This window comes from Sitodiplosis mosellana, unplaced genomic scaffold (assembly GCF_009176505.1).
Source record: "Sitodiplosis mosellana isolate CC-2019 unplaced genomic scaffold, AAFC_SMos_1.0 Smas_scaffold_6713, whole genome shotgun sequence".
Classification (NCBI taxonomy): Eukaryota; Metazoa; Arthropoda; class Insecta; order Diptera; family Cecidomyiidae; genus Sitodiplosis; species Sitodiplosis mosellana.
The window spans coordinates 2,021-18,165 of record NW_022601875.1 but is presented as its reverse complement, the minus strand read 5'-3'; the positions used below and the strand labels follow the sequence as shown (position 1 = coordinate 18,165).

General features: G+C 35.6%; 3 protein-coding genes across 3 annotated transcripts; 2 read left to right on the top strand and 1 right to left on the bottom strand.

Annotated features, from left to right (window-relative positions):
* Window positions 1-482: 482 nt before the first annotated feature.
* LOC129579888 (zinc finger protein 436-like) lies at window positions 483-1,763 on the top strand. The gene is made up of 2 exons (XM_055470072.1): window positions 483-1,235; window positions 1,632-1,763. Exons 1-2 carry the CDS (start codon window positions 483-485, stop codon window positions 1,761-1,763), a joined length of 885 nt encoding a protein of 294 aa, XP_055326047.1.
* Window positions 1,764-2,283: 520 nt separating this feature from the next.
* LOC129579889 (putative uncharacterized protein DDB_G0279653) lies at window positions 2,284-4,200 on the top strand. Its single transcript, XM_055470073.1, has 3 exons — window positions 2,284-2,582; window positions 2,702-3,224; window positions 3,417-4,200. Exons 2-3 carry the CDS (start codon window positions 2,740-2,742, stop codon window positions 3,730-3,732), a joined length of 801 nt encoding a protein of 266 aa, XP_055326048.1. The 5' UTR covers window positions 2,284-2,582; window positions 2,702-2,739; the 3' UTR covers window positions 3,733-4,200.
* A 4,550-nt stretch (window positions 4,201-8,750) lies between these two features.
* On the bottom strand, window positions 8,751-12,844 carry LOC129579887 (uncharacterized). Its single transcript, XM_055470070.1, has 5 exons — window positions 12,710-12,844; window positions 12,132-12,571; window positions 11,750-11,969; window positions 9,138-9,358; window positions 8,751-8,964 (listed from the first exon to the last, which is right to left on the bottom strand). Exons 1-5 carry the CDS (start codon window positions 12,722-12,724, stop codon window positions 8,751-8,753), a joined length of 1,110 nt encoding a protein of 369 aa, XP_055326045.1. The 5' UTR covers window positions 12,725-12,844.
* Between the last annotated feature and the right edge of the window lie 3,301 nt (window positions 12,845-16,145).

The following is a 16,145-nucleotide window of genomic DNA, read 5'->3' as shown; positions in this document are numbered from 1 at the left end:
GGCAACATCCAGAATTTTGCGTTTAGCGCCGGTGTACTTCGTAGTGGAAAAAAAGTGAAGCTTGCTCGTCACCAATATTGATGTTCACGGACATCAAATCGTTTATGCGTGATTTCGCCCACTTCATGCACTGAAAATCACGGAAGACGATAGTCCGACAAGTGACGCTCCAATAACTGTGCATTTCAAGCCAAATATCAAAAATGCCAGTTTTTGCGTCACGAGTATATATACAGTAAATATGCTATTTTCTCAGGACATTGATGCATTAAAATGTAATACAATAAGTTTTCAAGGCATGAATTTAATTGACGCATTATTATCGAGATAAGATAGCATTCGTGAAGTATTTTCTTGTACTGACCAAGCTAACCTCAAAAAATTCTCTTTGCTTTGTTTCAATTGTCACATTTGATTCATTCAGGCGAGCAGTAAACGATGAGCATAGCTCTGACCTTTCAACCGACACGAATGACCTGAGAATGTCCGCAAACCAAAACCAAACTCAGTCTGCTGATTCAATCGAAATCAAGCAAGAAGGTGAAATCAAGCAAGAGCCAGTGTCTGTCGACGAAGTGGTTGAAGTGTCGGAATCGACTTATCACAATCTACGATGTGTTCCTGGTTTCAATGATCGTGACGTTGAATATGATTTCGATCACTTGAACGAGGTAGACGCTAAGGTCAAGGTGAAGAAAGAATGTGAAGATAACAAAGAAGAAGACTCGAAAATGAATGATGACTCAAAAGAAGAAGCTACGGGCAGTCAGCAGAATCAGCGGCAGCCACTGCCACACGGTGAAGGCGGTTTCATCGCCCCAGAAAGTGATGCAAGTGGACGCGATACACAGAAACGAGGTGACAATGCTTATGTAAATCAAACGAAGAAACATAAATGCTACATTTGCATCTATTCAACGCGATGGAATGGTGATTTAAATAAGCACATGCTGAAACACACTGGCGAAAAGCCACATGGGTGCGATTTCGTTGAAGAGTTTCTGTTCCATTGCCCGGGCTGTTTGCAAGGATTCGGTGGAAAAAACGAAGAGGAAGCACACGAAGTCAAGTGCAAGACTCGTCGCTACGAATGTCATTTGTGCAAGGATTCGTTTGGATCAATGAAGGGGAATATGATGAAGCACATGCGTGTGCACAGCGGTGACAAACCATTCCAATGCAACGAATGCTTTAAGCGATTCGTACAAAAAAGTCATCTTAAGGAACACATGAAGGTTTATGGTGGTCTACGTTCATTCCGCTGTACCAGATGTCGTCTGGGATTCGTTCGCCAAGATGAAAGAAATGCACATGAGGGGAAGTGTAATCGCCGTTTGTATGAATGCTATGTTTGTGGAAAGTCATTTGGTTTCAACAAATGCAATTTGATCGACCATATGCGCACACACTCTGGGGACACTCCGTTCGAATGTCAACATTGTTTGAAGCAGTTCAAACAGAAAGTTAGCCTCAATAATCACTTGGTATCTCATACGAAGAAGCTTCCATTCAAATGTTTGATTTGTCGCCGGGGTTTTTTAAATGATGTCAAAAGAAAGGCTCACCAGCGGAACTGCAATCGACGCTATTATGAATTTCATTTGTGTAAGAAGTTTTCCCACCCGGTATAGGTAAATGTGATTGATCACATGCGCACCCATTCAGAAGAGAAACCATTCGAATGTGGCTCATGTCGCAAGACATTTTCATCGCGATGGAGTTTGAAACAGCATTTAAAAAAAAATCAACACAAAACATTCTGAAAAACGTAATTTTATCGCAGCTATCTTTTTCAGAAAATATTCTGCTTAATTACTACTTCCATCAGATCAAACGCATTCATTGAACCATTCAAATAATGGAAATTCTTAAATTGGAATTTTTCTTCCAAAAATGTACTTTCTAAATTGAACATGTAAAACATACAAATTGTACTGAAAATACTGTTTCTTCATTCTTTAGGTTACAGCATCCGATTCCATTCCAATATTTTTTCTTTACAACATGTAATCCATAGCAAACAATGACAAATATTGATTTAAATAAATAATTTGCGAAATGTATTCGTAATTGCATTATTTGATTAACAATTTTTGAGATCTTGGAGATTTGAATCAAAACTCTACACATTTTATTTGTCACACAGAAAGAGTAGCGAAGAGAGGATTGTTTAAGTATTTCCAATACATGACACAGCTCTTCTCTCATACTTTCCCATCGAGGGCGCTCGAAATGTCAAGACCGAATGCAAATTGACAAACAAATGTCAAAGCTCATTTGGTTTGGAAAGAGTTGAGTTTGGGTGTGACCTTTCTGCATTATTCTCATTCGATTCAGTGTGTGACAAAATGGATTCAGTGCGAAAAAATACACCAGTTTCATAGTTCACTTTGCGGACTTCTTCTTCAATTGGCAAATTAAGAGAAAAAAACACTAAGAACGAATAAATTAGAACGATAGAAATTGTGTTTGCGCTGGAAAAGTGACTAAAAGTTGAAAGCAAAGGTTCGGCGTGTGGTCGCATTAGTTTGATCAGTTCAAAACAAAGACATCCATTGTTTGAGTGAAAAAAAAACATTCGAGTGAGTCATTGATGTCTGTTTTTAAAATTCAGATCACAAATTTCGCTGAATCATCATGTTTTTATCACATTTTTCCATCGAAAATTCGTTTCAATATTTTGTTGATTTCATTGTTTTAGTTCCAAAGTGACACACTGTGAATTCAATTGCCATTACGATGTCTGTTCCATCGGCCCGTCATCCGATGCCAAAATTCCGGTGTAATTCGTGCTTGCATGTCCAGAAAATGTTCGAACCGGTGACTGCTGGATCGAGTAGCAATCGAGTGACCGCTGCCAAGCAGTATTTCACCAGCTGTTACCATATACTGTGCAATAGTTGTCGATTTAGGAATGGTCAAAATTGTGCGCTGTGCAATCGAAGTTGCCAATTCATTGGATGCACCACCAACATGCCAAAACATTACCAGCTCTTCTTCAAGCCGATTTCAAGCGCAAAAAAGCAGTTGTTGGATATTATGAAGTTTCAGCGGATGCAAAATTTTATTGCGAAACGACGATTAACAGCCAAAAAGTTGCACGTTCAGAAGAAGCGGATGGTTTTGATACAAAAAGTCAAAGAAGCCGGCGAACGACGTCAACAGGCCGCAGAAAAGTTGCACAAATACAAAATTGTGCACCACAAAATTTGTCAGGAAAAACGGTGAGTGGAACAAATTTGGATTGGTCTGGTTTTTTTGGGATAATGAAATGAATGCATAAGAAAAAGTTGTTAATAAAAACAAAGATGAACAAGTGAAATTCATATCGAACCCTTAAGTAACTTATTTTTTGGGAGAGAGAAAATAGTCTGTTTTTTTTTGTTTGTTACATTGAATGTTTTATTGGTTTGCAGACGCAGAGATGAAGAAAAGCAGCGAAAACAACAACTACAACAACCGGAAAAAAATCAACCACGGCAACAGCAGCACCAGCATCAGCTAAATCAACACCAAATCCAACAGCAACAGCAGCACCATCACCATCAAAACATGCGTCGACCGAATGAGTTTCACCGTGACCGACAACCTGCTCACACTTCTCGACCCCATCACCAGCACGGCCATAGCAACAATCACCAACAACGAAATGCATTGAATACCGATTTGTCCGTAACATCGACAAATAGCGGTACGGTTCAGACTGACACCAGTCTTGGATTTAGATCTTAAGAAAAACTTCAATTGACACAATTTTTTTCTTCACTTTTTCGACTAGTGATTAGTGTCATTATTCTAATTCCATCTGACTTTTTTTTTGAATTCAATTTGTAAGAAACGCAAATTTTTCACTGAATTAAAATGCAAGTTCATATTTAGGTTAAGCCCAATTAAATTTAGCCAACCAAAGAATGATTCACTTTCAATGAAACGCAATTTTTTTTCTTCTTCTTAAAACATGTTGCATTTAATTAAGTGACAAACCATTGAAAAAAAGTTTATTTTTGTGAGAAATTTAAACGATTCTGTGTAATTGAAATCGTTTTTAGAGAATAGAGGTTGCTAAAATTGTGAATAAATGATTTTGGTTAGTTTCTTTGATATTTTGTCTCACTTCGTTTTGAGTAAAAGCAAACTTTATGTCAATCACTCTTTGATACTCTAACATGCAATAAATATTTGGATTTAGTCTACATATAATCTAAGATAATTACTATAAGATTCTGTGTCAAACTGTATTGAGTGTGACATCTAACGCCCTGCTACTTTTCTGAACATAAGATAGCAAGAGGAGGCTGAATTATTAATCTGAAATAAATAAGCACGAAAGGATTATTTTCAACTGAATTAATGCGATCTGTGGCGGAATTCTGTGCAAATTCCGAAATTTCTATTACGAAATGAAAGATAAATATAAATAATCAGATTCAATTGTATTTAAAAGTCGATGCGAAATTTTTTTTTACTTTTTGCGAGAAGTAGTGAGATGAGATGTTGTCCATAACAAAGAATTCATTTAGGATCATTCAATATAATTTACAATTGATGTATGAATTCCGAAAAAAAATCTCGCCACCTTTTCGAGGTAGTGAAATTATTTCGTTGAAAACCTAAATGAATTCTTTGTTATGAACAACATCTCATCTCACTACTTCTCGCAAAAAGTAAAAAAAAAATCTCGCATCGACATTTGAATACAATGGAATCTGATTGTTCAAAATCTCACATTTCGTAATAGAAATTTCGGAATGTGCACAGAATTTCGCCACTGTTCTGATCTAAAATGTCACTTCCAAAGTCAGAACGCTTTTTTGGTTAATTCAAAATATGGAAAACGTGTTTTTTCACCATAAAATTGCCACTTGAGTTCAAAACTCGAAAATTGTTCAGTCTCCATATTTTGATGATTTGAATGGAAGAAGGAAATCATTCATGGCGAATATGTTTTTGCTGATTCTTTTGGTATAAAATGAGCATATACGCTCCACTCCAAATTCTTGACCATACGTTTACAGTGCTCAGGTTGTTGCGGATTTTTTTCGCTTTCCGCATAACTAATTTAAGAGTTAACTGCCCGCAATGAAGTCATAGAAAAACAAATGTGCTAACATGTTTACCTTGACAAAATTATTTAGGTTACAGTCGACGATTCCAAAACCCTTGAAGGAAATTCGATGTTGCGATCGAGCCATCATCAGAGGTAAGTATGTGCGAGCTGCATGCGGGAAATTGTACCAATCGGTGTTGTAAATAGTTTCGGCCGTTTCTGAAGTAGATGTTGTCGCCTTCGTTGCTGAAAAGCACAATCCAAATGGCCACAAGAGCGACACCATCAAACACAAAATATCATACAGTATCATCCAATCCAAATTGCCAATGGTCTGGAAAAAGCGATTTTATATCTCGGAAAATTAAATTAAGAGAACTTTAAATGGGCGTGATACTTTTAAAACGACATGGAAATTCGGGAAAAATTACACACAGTTAGCATTCATCGAAATTTTTTCAAATATAAATTGTGAAATGAGTATGGAGACCGTACACAAAGGGTCTCCAATCCCATTTCAGTAAGCTGCAATTGTGCAAAATGCAATCCAAAATTGCGCTAGTAGTATTAGAACATAACATTTGGACAATGTCCATTGGGACATCTTCAAATCTTCATATTTTATTTAGAAAAAAATGGTCTGAAAAGGTTCGAAAAGGGCCGAAAAATGAATGAAAAATAAACAGTTACATTTTCAATTTGGTATAGAGCAGCTGCCAAAAATACGATATTACACGAAAGCATCCAGAATATGACTCCACTGCTGACATCAACTGCCAAATTGGCAATTCTTGGCATGAAAATGTAAATAAAATTTCAATTTAAATTCGAGAAATAAATCAGAATCAGTAACATAAGAAAATTCACAATTATTCACAATGACCAAGATTTAGTTTGAAAAATTTAAGAGCCTGTTGTTCATGGAGCAATTTTCACGTGAAAAGGTTTAATTTTGAATCAAGTTTTTACGTTGAACAATTTGGATTTTTATCTTTACATTTTGGTGAAAATTACGAACAACAAGCCCAAGCATCACTCAGTCGAATTGGTACCGAATAGCAAATTCATTGTAATTTATGTAAAAAGCTTGTCAAACTCACTTGAAAGTCTTCGAATGTTGTTCAACGATCCTGTTCAACCTTAGTTTAAAATTCAATGCCTTGCGGTTGCTCTCTTGCCGTGTTTCTTTGATTTCCTGGCTTATTTTAATGTCCGTATCAAACGTTTTGACCAAGTAGCCGAAATGTTCACACATGCCGATGATATAGAAACAAAGGCTCACAAAGTATGTTACACAGCATGTGGTGCTCAATGAATAGACAAAACCAATGTAACAATTAATAAGCCAGAGTAGAAGCCAACCCAATAGAGTAGAAGTATCGAATGGAACAGTTACACTGTATGGCAGAAGCCAAGATGAGGTATCAAAATTTCCCATCCACATACAAAATGCAGCAAAAAATAAAGCGGCTAAAAAAAGCCCTGCGGCCATCAATAGATAGCCAATCGAAACGAATTTGGTGAGTTTTTGGCAATTTTCTTCAGCTTCCATATAGAATGTCGATTCATAGGGCTCTGAAACTGATTGTTTGGAATCGATTACGAATTATTAGTATTCGCTTCATACGAAACGAAAAAAAAGTTACCATTGTCGACGTGGTCTTGAATCCCAATGTATAACTGTTTGACATTCTTCATTTCCAGTCCAACACTGATGTATGCACCGAGACATTGCAAGCTTCCACACACCATAAGGATCGATCTCAAAGCCAATGTGATATCGTTCATGTGATTGATTCCAAAAACTGCACTACAAAAAAACGTCAAACCGGCCAGACCAAATAACATCACGTAACAAATCATGGTTTTCATGAATTCATTGGTTTGTTCAGCGAGACGATCCGAACTCAAACCTAACAGTTTCAAATAAAACTGATTGTATTGAAGTACCTTCATTATCGCACGGTTTGCTTGAATGTAAGGTGGCTATCAAATTGAATTTCGCTTTTTGTGAAAAACTTTGAAACCAAATTGTTTATCGATTTGAATGAAGAGAATAATTTGCTAAAAAAAAACCAGTCAAACAGATGGCTTAAAATGTCTTATTATCGAAATAATTCTTTAGATTTATTTTTCACTTTACTTTGACGATGGTTCCGAACGGAATACACTTGAATGCAACATTGTTCCCTAATTTATATGCTCCGAAATAGCCTTGGATGACGCAAATCGATTTTCTTGAAACGCAATTCGAATTGCGCGCATTTTATGCAGTGATGGATAATTATACTGTAATTGGAATATGAAACTGTAATTAAACCGTTTGATGTGTGTTTTCCCCATTCTGTTGACTTCTATTTTCCTTGAACAGCAAAATGGCTATTTGGCTTGGTTGACCGCTGACGGTAAATGCAGCGTTTCTTTTTACGAGAGAATAAAGAAGTCTTAAGAAATGGGCACAATGGTTTTATACTCGGTGGAATTAATGAAAAATTCATTAATTTCACCGTAACTTTCCTACGACCGGGCAAAATGATAATTACTGATATGTTGTACGTAACGTACGAAATTCAAACATCAAACAGACTCACAAATTGCAAATCCTTTGTAAATTTCTAAAAGTTCTTTGGAATTGGAAAAGAAACATGTGCTTGTTTGTGGGAAAACACACCTGAAAAATGGAACAAACAAGCATATATTTCTTTTCCAACTCTAGCATTTCACTTTTAAACTCTTTCAAAAAGTAATTGTGTTGTTGATAATAAAAATGGGAATACCGAATAATGGGAATTGTTCAAGTTCCAAAACTGCGCTGAACACACTAACTCATTAACTCTTATCATTTAGAAACGTAAAATGAAAAATGTAAATTTTGAATGTGATTCTTTGTGATTTTCGCGAAAATGATAAGAGATAATGAAAGTTAGTGTGTTTAGCCAAGTTTTGGAACATGACTTGAAGCGACGATTTATTCAACAGTTTTAAGAAACAAATTTCATGTTATGCTCCAGTTCAAACGGTTCTGTATTCCCATTTTTATTCTCTGCAACACAGTTACACTTGACTTGAGTTAAAGTGTATCCGCCGCATGGACGTTGTTTTGTGATTTATTGGACTTTGCCAGTTTTTAAGTGAAAACGATTCAACCTTGATAATATTAAGTTGATATCGAGGTTAGTAGATTTATCGGGAAGCTTACATTACTTATTATATAATAGAAGCCGATGAAAATAAAAGTAGGACAAAAAAATGTCTTTTGGTTCTTTTGTGTCTAACAAATGTGAGAAACAAGTTTAGCTCAACACTTGCTGTTCATTATTTTTCAGATATTGGAAAATTTGCAATCAATATTCGAATAAAAAAAGAAGTTCCCCATTCAAAAAGTTTTTCTACACTATTTTTTACACACCGTCTCCACTCGCATTTAGTTCCCATTACATTAGATACACGTTGACCGTTGAAATCCAATGGAAGTAGAGAATAGTGTAAAGCTGTTTGAAGTTCTTTGTTGCTTGTCATAGAACATCCACATATTCCGTATTTATTGAATTTTCGCTATCTAAAACTTTGATCGTACAAAATTAAAACTCTTCATGATTTGCAGATTCAAAATTTTTTATTGAGTTTTTTTTTACTTCGAAAAAATTCAAGTTTTCAACGTAATTTCAAGACATCATTTGATAACAAATGGCAATGAAGCTACTTAGTAACTGCGAACAAGCAGTTTTGAGGCGAGTCCTGGCAAAGTGGCGAATGGTGCAATTGGTGCAACTGGGCTACCGTTGATGGTATGAACGGTGTTTGGTGCAACTGGAGCAACGGAGGCAATTGGAGCAACACCGTGAGCAACGACTGGAGCATAACGGTAAATTGGTGCAACAGTTCTTGGGATGACATAAGGTGAAGCTGGGTAGTATCTGCAATGAATTAAGATATATTTTAGCATCGAATTAATTGAGTTTAAATTTGTAGAAAATAAATCAAAAGAATTATTCAATTTGTTTGCCAAAAAACACAATAATTGTGTGAGAAGCTTTTGCCAGTTTGACTTTAAAACATTTAAATGATGAAAAACTTTTCAATAACTTACTCATCGGCGAAGTGTGTCAATTGGTTGTAGCTGTAGTATTTATAACCTGGATAAAGTGATTTCTGGTAGGTTGGAAGAACTTCGATCTTTTCGGTTCCGTGAAGCAATGCATTGTCGCAGTTCGGGTAACCTGGGCACGCGAGTGGGCTAACACCAGCTGGGTAACGTGCTGGTACATCTACAGCTGAGCAAGCAGCGACAACAAAGGCAACGAAGAAAACCTGCAAATTGAAAAAAGATTGTAATTTGTATTCTTTGAATATTTTTTTAAAATTTGAAATAGAGGGTTTTATTGACGGTTTGCTTGAAAAAATTCCCTCTGCTCGTAACTAAAATGTAATCTATCTAACTAAAGTCTTTATGAAATTCAAACAATTTTTCACTGAACGACTTAATTTAAAACATTTTTCTTTTAAAATTCTCACCACTTTTGGATTCATTTTGACGATTGATTTTTGTTTCGTTGTTGATACAATTGCGTGTTGAAAAGCTAAAACTGTTCTGATTCAATTGAAGAAATGGCAGTGGCTTTTATAAAAAAAATATTTCTTCAAAAATGAAACTAATTCAACTGATAATCCCAGAACCGGTGTCACATTCCATAAATTTAAAATTAAATATCAATTATCAAAAGCGTAACAAATCAATGGTTCAAATTCAATGCCCGACATTATTTATAATTGTATTTGAGTTGCAGTACCTTTGTCAGGGGTGCCATAATAGAATTTCCAGTTTTGCAACTAAACTGGTTTGATGTTTGCAGCGATTAAAGCACCACACAGCCGGGAGGTATCACTCCACGTCAGTTGTTGTACAGCTAATGTACGACCACATTCTGTTCTTCGATAAAGTACAGCTGTGGGCCTGATTTGTGCCATATTTCACTCAACTTATCGTTGAACTTTCTCATTCTTTCATTCTTGTCTCAAGAATGCCGTATTTCGTGTGTCACTGCTTTTGAATATCGGTCCAACTTTTAGACACTTTAATAGTTCGATCTATTCAATTCCAAATTCGGTTCAATCAAACAATGACGTCAAAGATGGCAAAGTGAAAGTTCCAACAAAACCGGTGCCAAGTTAAACAGTAACTTAGCGACGCGATTATTCTTCACATCGATACGTATATGGGTGAGATTGAGAGTGGTGTATGTTTCAAAGACTTTGTGTTGAACAGAGTTGAGTTTGTTTTCAAGAGGTCAGCAAATTTTAAAATAATTTATTTATTTTCACAAATATAGTTTGAATGTCTATTGCAAAGTTGTATATTTTGATAAGAGTAACATTTTTTGCGAAGACACCAATTGGATATTTCCTGTCATTAAAATTAAAATCACCAAAAACCACGAGTGAAACATACTCTACTTTATTAAAATATAAGTAGTCAAAGAACATCAATCTCACCCATAGTGCAAGGCATACTTTTGTGGATGCATTTTTCTGACGTCCTACATTTCACTATTGTTATTTGATAGCGTTGACTAACTTTATCCGATTCAATTGTGCAGGCACAAGGACGTTTGTTGAGATAATTTCTGCAGGCATGTTACTCTCACAATTCGAAGTAGGCAAACCGTCAGAAGTAGTACGGCAAAATAACAAATTGCCGAAGTAATTTTTTCATTGGAGGTAAAATGTTGAATTACTACCAATGTTTTTATTCGGCAGTTAAATTTGAATTCAGTGGAAAAAAGCCGCAAACAGGACATTTGAAGAGTGACAAAACACACCAAACACGTATAATTAGTGGGAAATAAATCTTTTTGATTGTTTTTTTTTTTTTAATTTTCATCAAGTGTGTTGCAGCAGTGAACAGTGAATTGAATCTAAATTCCAAATGGCACAAAACATTGAATTTTTAACAACAATCATCTCGAATCATCTTTGCAACACGTAAAAAGGCTAATTGAATTTGTTGTTTAGCCTTCTTCGGCTATTACACGATACGATTTGCAACGATTTCTGATTTTGTTTCCATTTTTTGACAATCGGTTGTCACCACACTGAATGTTTCATGTACAATCGTGTTTCCGCAGAGTTTCAAAATCACACCATGAAATGATGACAAAAAAGTATTTAATCTTAATCATCACTTTAATTGGACCTTGGATTTTTTCCTCATGCTATGGTCATTCAGATTAGATAAATTTTGAAAATTACCTGAAGAAAGTCGTTAATGTAAACCATTTTTTATTTTATTTATTGCATTTTTTTCACAAAGATTCTCGTTCCAAATTTTATAATTTTTCGTAAAGTTTCAGCAATGCTTCTCTGAATCAGCATGAACGTGGTTTTACATTAGACCTTTGACCGCCTCTTTTTAAGTAGAAACGCTTCCAGCTTCATATGTATCGTGCAAAATGAGCCGATGAAAAGAAGAGTAGGACAAGAAACATATATGTTCTAAAAAACAACATCGGCCCAACAAAAAAGAAGTTTTTTTTTAAAATCGAATTTCAATTTTACTCTCAACAACATTAAAACCCATTATGACTTGCAGATAATACATTCTTTATTGATTCTTTTATTTTTTCAGAATTTAAACAAAATTTCAAGCAATGTCAAGACAGATCGTTAGATCGGTAAAAAATGGCAATGAAGCTAATTAGAAACTGTGAACAATCGTGAAGCGAATCCTGGCAAAGCGGCGAATGGTGCAATTGGTGCAACTGGGCTACCGTTGATGGTGTGAACGGTGTTTGGTGCAACTGGAGCAACGGCGATTGGGGCGACAACTGGAGCAACGACTGGTGCTACTGGAGCAACACCGGGAGCATAACGATAGATTGGTGCAATAGTTCTTGGGATGACATAAGGTGAAGCTGGGTAGTATCTGCAATAAATTAGGACACATTTTAGTATCAAATTGATTGAGTTGAAATTTGTAGAATAAAATCAAAAGAATCATTCAAATTTTTGCCATGAAACACAATGGGAAGCTTTTGTCAGTTTGACTTAAAACATTTAAATGATGAAAAACTCTTCAATAACTTACTCATCGGCGAAGTGTGTCAATTGGTTGTAGCCGTAGTATTTATAGCCTGGGTAAATTGATTTGTGGTAGGTTGGGAGAACTTCAATTTTTTCGGTTCCGTGCAACAAGGCATTGTCACAATTTGGGTAACCTGGGCACGCGAGTGGGCTAACACCAGCTGGGAAACGTTCTGGTTTCACCTCTACAAGTTCAACCTTTTCGGTAACATGCAAGACAGTATTGTCACAGTCTGGGTAGTTTGGACACAAAGCTGGATCAACATCAGCTGGGAAACGTTCTGCTTTCAATTCTGGAACTTCAACCTTTTCGGTAACATGCAAAATAGTATTGTCACAGTTTGGGTAGCCTGGGCACAATGCTGGATCGACATCAGCTGGAAAACGTGCTGCCATCAGATCTTCAGCTGAGCAAGCAGAAACGACAAAGGCAACGAAGAACACCTGAAAATTGCAAAGAGATTTTTAATTGATATTTTCTTTGGACAATTTGTAAGTTTGTAATCGATTTGGAGTCTTCACAAACTTCATTCAAATTTTCGCTAGAACAAATTCAGAATTATTTTTTGCTAAAACTCTCACCAATTTTGGATTCATTTCGACGATTGTTTTTCTTTTAATTTTCGACACAATTGCTTGTTGAAAAGCTAAAACTGATCTGATTCAATCGAAGAAATGGCACTGGCTTTAATACAAATTTGATTTCTGAAATTCTCCCCAAACCGTTATTCCGTTAATTTAAAATTAGATATAAAATATCAAGAGTGTACCAAATCAATCGTTCAAATCGAATTCTCGATTGATTTGTAATTAATATTTGAGTTACGGTACTTTTGGCAAGGAGTCACAATGGAATATCTAGTTTTGTAATTAATCTAGTTTGATCGTTGCAGTGACTGAAGTGCACACATTATAGCTGAGAGGCACGTTATCACGTCGCATCGATGACAATCAAAACAAATGGTTTATTCCAGAAAACAGGTGTGCATGTGACTTGTTACATGGACGTAAAGTAAACATATCGTTTTTGATTTTGTTTTATCACTTTGTTTTGTTTTTGTTCGTTCGCATTCAGTACTTGTTCTTGGGATTATATGCCACACCTGACCTATCTTTTGTAAAAGTGGCATTCCAGTAAAGAGTCGCACGCCAAAATGACCGATGTTATTTTCGGTATCAAAACCGGTCTTGTAAGTAAGGTATAAAACCAACTTAAAACTAATTGACAAACGATTATAAAAGCAAACGACCAATATATTGTTGACCTTGGTCTGGTTCGTATCGGAAGTATTTATTGCTCCGATTGTGGTAATATTGCATTGCGAATGACAATGACAATGAATTTTACCGGTGGATGAATAAAAACTGTGGTAAACACTCAAAATTCCAGTTAAATTTAAATCAATGAATTATGAAAGTGTTAACGGTAATACCTACTGAAAACATGACCAAGGCATTCAGTGTCAAAACTGCATGCACAGGTTAGAAAAGGTGAACATTTAAGCATATAAATTGCTGCATTCACTTCAAAAGCATCAGTTAAACAACAACTTTTCATCAATAATCAACAAACATTTAACTCCAAACTGTGAACATGGGCCCAAAATTGGTAGGAGTTTGACAAAAACTAAAAATTTAATCCGAAAATTTTAAATTTTCAAAAAACACATTTTATTTGCACACAAATTCATATTTATTTTACGAGATATGAAGAATTTTCATTGAAGCAAATATTATTTTATCCAATATTTTCATTCTCAACAAGAATCTAGAACGCTCATCAAGACTCTGTATTCCTAAACTCATGGAGGGGTTTATGATCCTGCACTTCGGTTTATTTCGGTGCTCGCGCATATTCTTCGTATACTCCATTCTATGGTTCACACTATGTGCAGGTGCACAATGCACATCGCTTCATAGAAGATAGTAGCCGTATGCGTTCTTGTGCAGTTTGTCTGTAGTACGCAAATGACTCAGCATATAATGAAACATACGAAGAGTATGCAAAAGCACCAAAATAAACTGAAGTGGAGAATCATGAACCGAAACATTAGTTTGGGTGCACAGAGATTTGTAAGAGCGTTCATAAAATACATGTGTGTTCACTTCATCCCATGGAAATAAAACCAATCAAGTGAGTTATAATCGAAAATAAAATTCATTGCAGATTGTCTTCTTCGCCCTCGTTGCCTCGTTGGTTTTCGCTGCTGAGAACTCGGAACGTCACTCACGTTCATTGGTGTACACCACACGCGTTGGAATTGCTCCAACATACTACGATGCAACTGTTCCAGCTTTCAACTACTACCGCACACGCAATCTAGACAAGTAAAAGACAATTTTTCATTCCTTTTTATTTTTGAGCACAAAATGATGCAAGAAAGAATCATCTCTATAAATAATGGTTGTTTCTTATGACATTGCACTACAGATACCCACCAGGAATTGATCCAATAAAATGCCCAAACTACCCATACTGCGGTACTGATGCTGGTTCCCTTGTTGTGCCACCAGTTGCTTCAATCGTACCAGCCCCAATCATTACAGCACCGTTTGTCGCAGCTCCAATTGTTCCAGTTCCTCGAGTCGTGTACCGATCATCTTTACCACTCAGAACTGTGGCACGTGCCCCACTCATCGCCAGATACCCTTCCCGTTATTATGCGATTAGAAAGTAAATTATCAACATAAACAATAAGTTTTTGACTTGAATATTTTTTTTATTTGCTGGTTTTTCTTGTTTCTAAAAATTTTACCGTTGATAAACGGTTCTCCAGTCTTTCATATTGAAAATCAAATCAAATCCTCAGTTAAGTTCTATACCAAACTATTATCAATATAAATTCATATTAATACTAAGCCGTTGAAAATTTGATCGTATTTATCCCTGATTTTAAACTCTCCTATAATTTAAACATTTTGGTGCAAATTCTCCTGAACGGCTGGCTATATCTGTGAAATAATTTTGTATTCAGAGTGTGAATACGCCTGGAACTATACAATATTGTAAAAATGTACGCATAATTTTTTCTTTCATTGATTGATTTCAAATCGTTTCAAATGTCGAGGCAGACAGACATTTCAGCTCAAATGAAGACATTCTATTGCCAGTCTCTCATTGCTATTAACAATGAATTACATCTATTTAAAGGTATAGGATAGACATCTAGGCAACATGGTATAATGAACTGGTTTTTGATGTGCTCTGTTGTAGTTGAAATAAATTTACTAAATATAATATGTTTAAATTGTATAAATGTGAATAGCTTGGTTGCATTTCATTTGAAGTATAGTCGTGCCTGCGTTATATGCATAGGTTCTGATATTAGCGATTTTGAGAGGGGGGTAATTTTGAAAACTTCGCAAAAATTTGGAGGGGTAATTTTCGAAAAATGGAAAAAAATTTGGGGTAGTTTGAAAAATTTGCTTGAGAATTTCAAGGGGAAAAAAACTTATGAGTGACACTGAAACTATACGTTGGAGCATTGGTGAAGGCAATAAAATAATTTTTTTCGGCTTTTTTGGGTCGATTTTATCAATTCCATTTTTGACCACTTTACAATCACTTTGAACAGAATGAAATAAACAAACACTTGAAACAAGCAGAAGGCATATTGCATTTTGAGTGCTAGAGCTGCTCTCTTTAGTATACTATTCGTATCTGAATATTATTCATTCAGAAAACTCGTACTTAAATACACAAATCTGAAGAAAAGCATAAAAATCAAAGTAATAAAATTTATTCACTGGAGCATGAACTTTGCACTTTTTAGTTAAATTGAAATCAGCCAATTTAGCATTTAAATTTGGAAAGAATGACTCCTATAATTTTTCGTTGATTCGCCAATGCCAGCAAGTATGCAAAAATGTTCAGAGAAATGCAGAGTGGATTTCTATAGATAATTTTACCACAAAATGTTGAAGAGCCGAATTCAAACTACGTGGGCCCAATTCAAAAATCGAAAAAATGTTAGGGGTAAATGCTCAATTGAGGCCCGAGGGGAGGGCAAAACGTGAC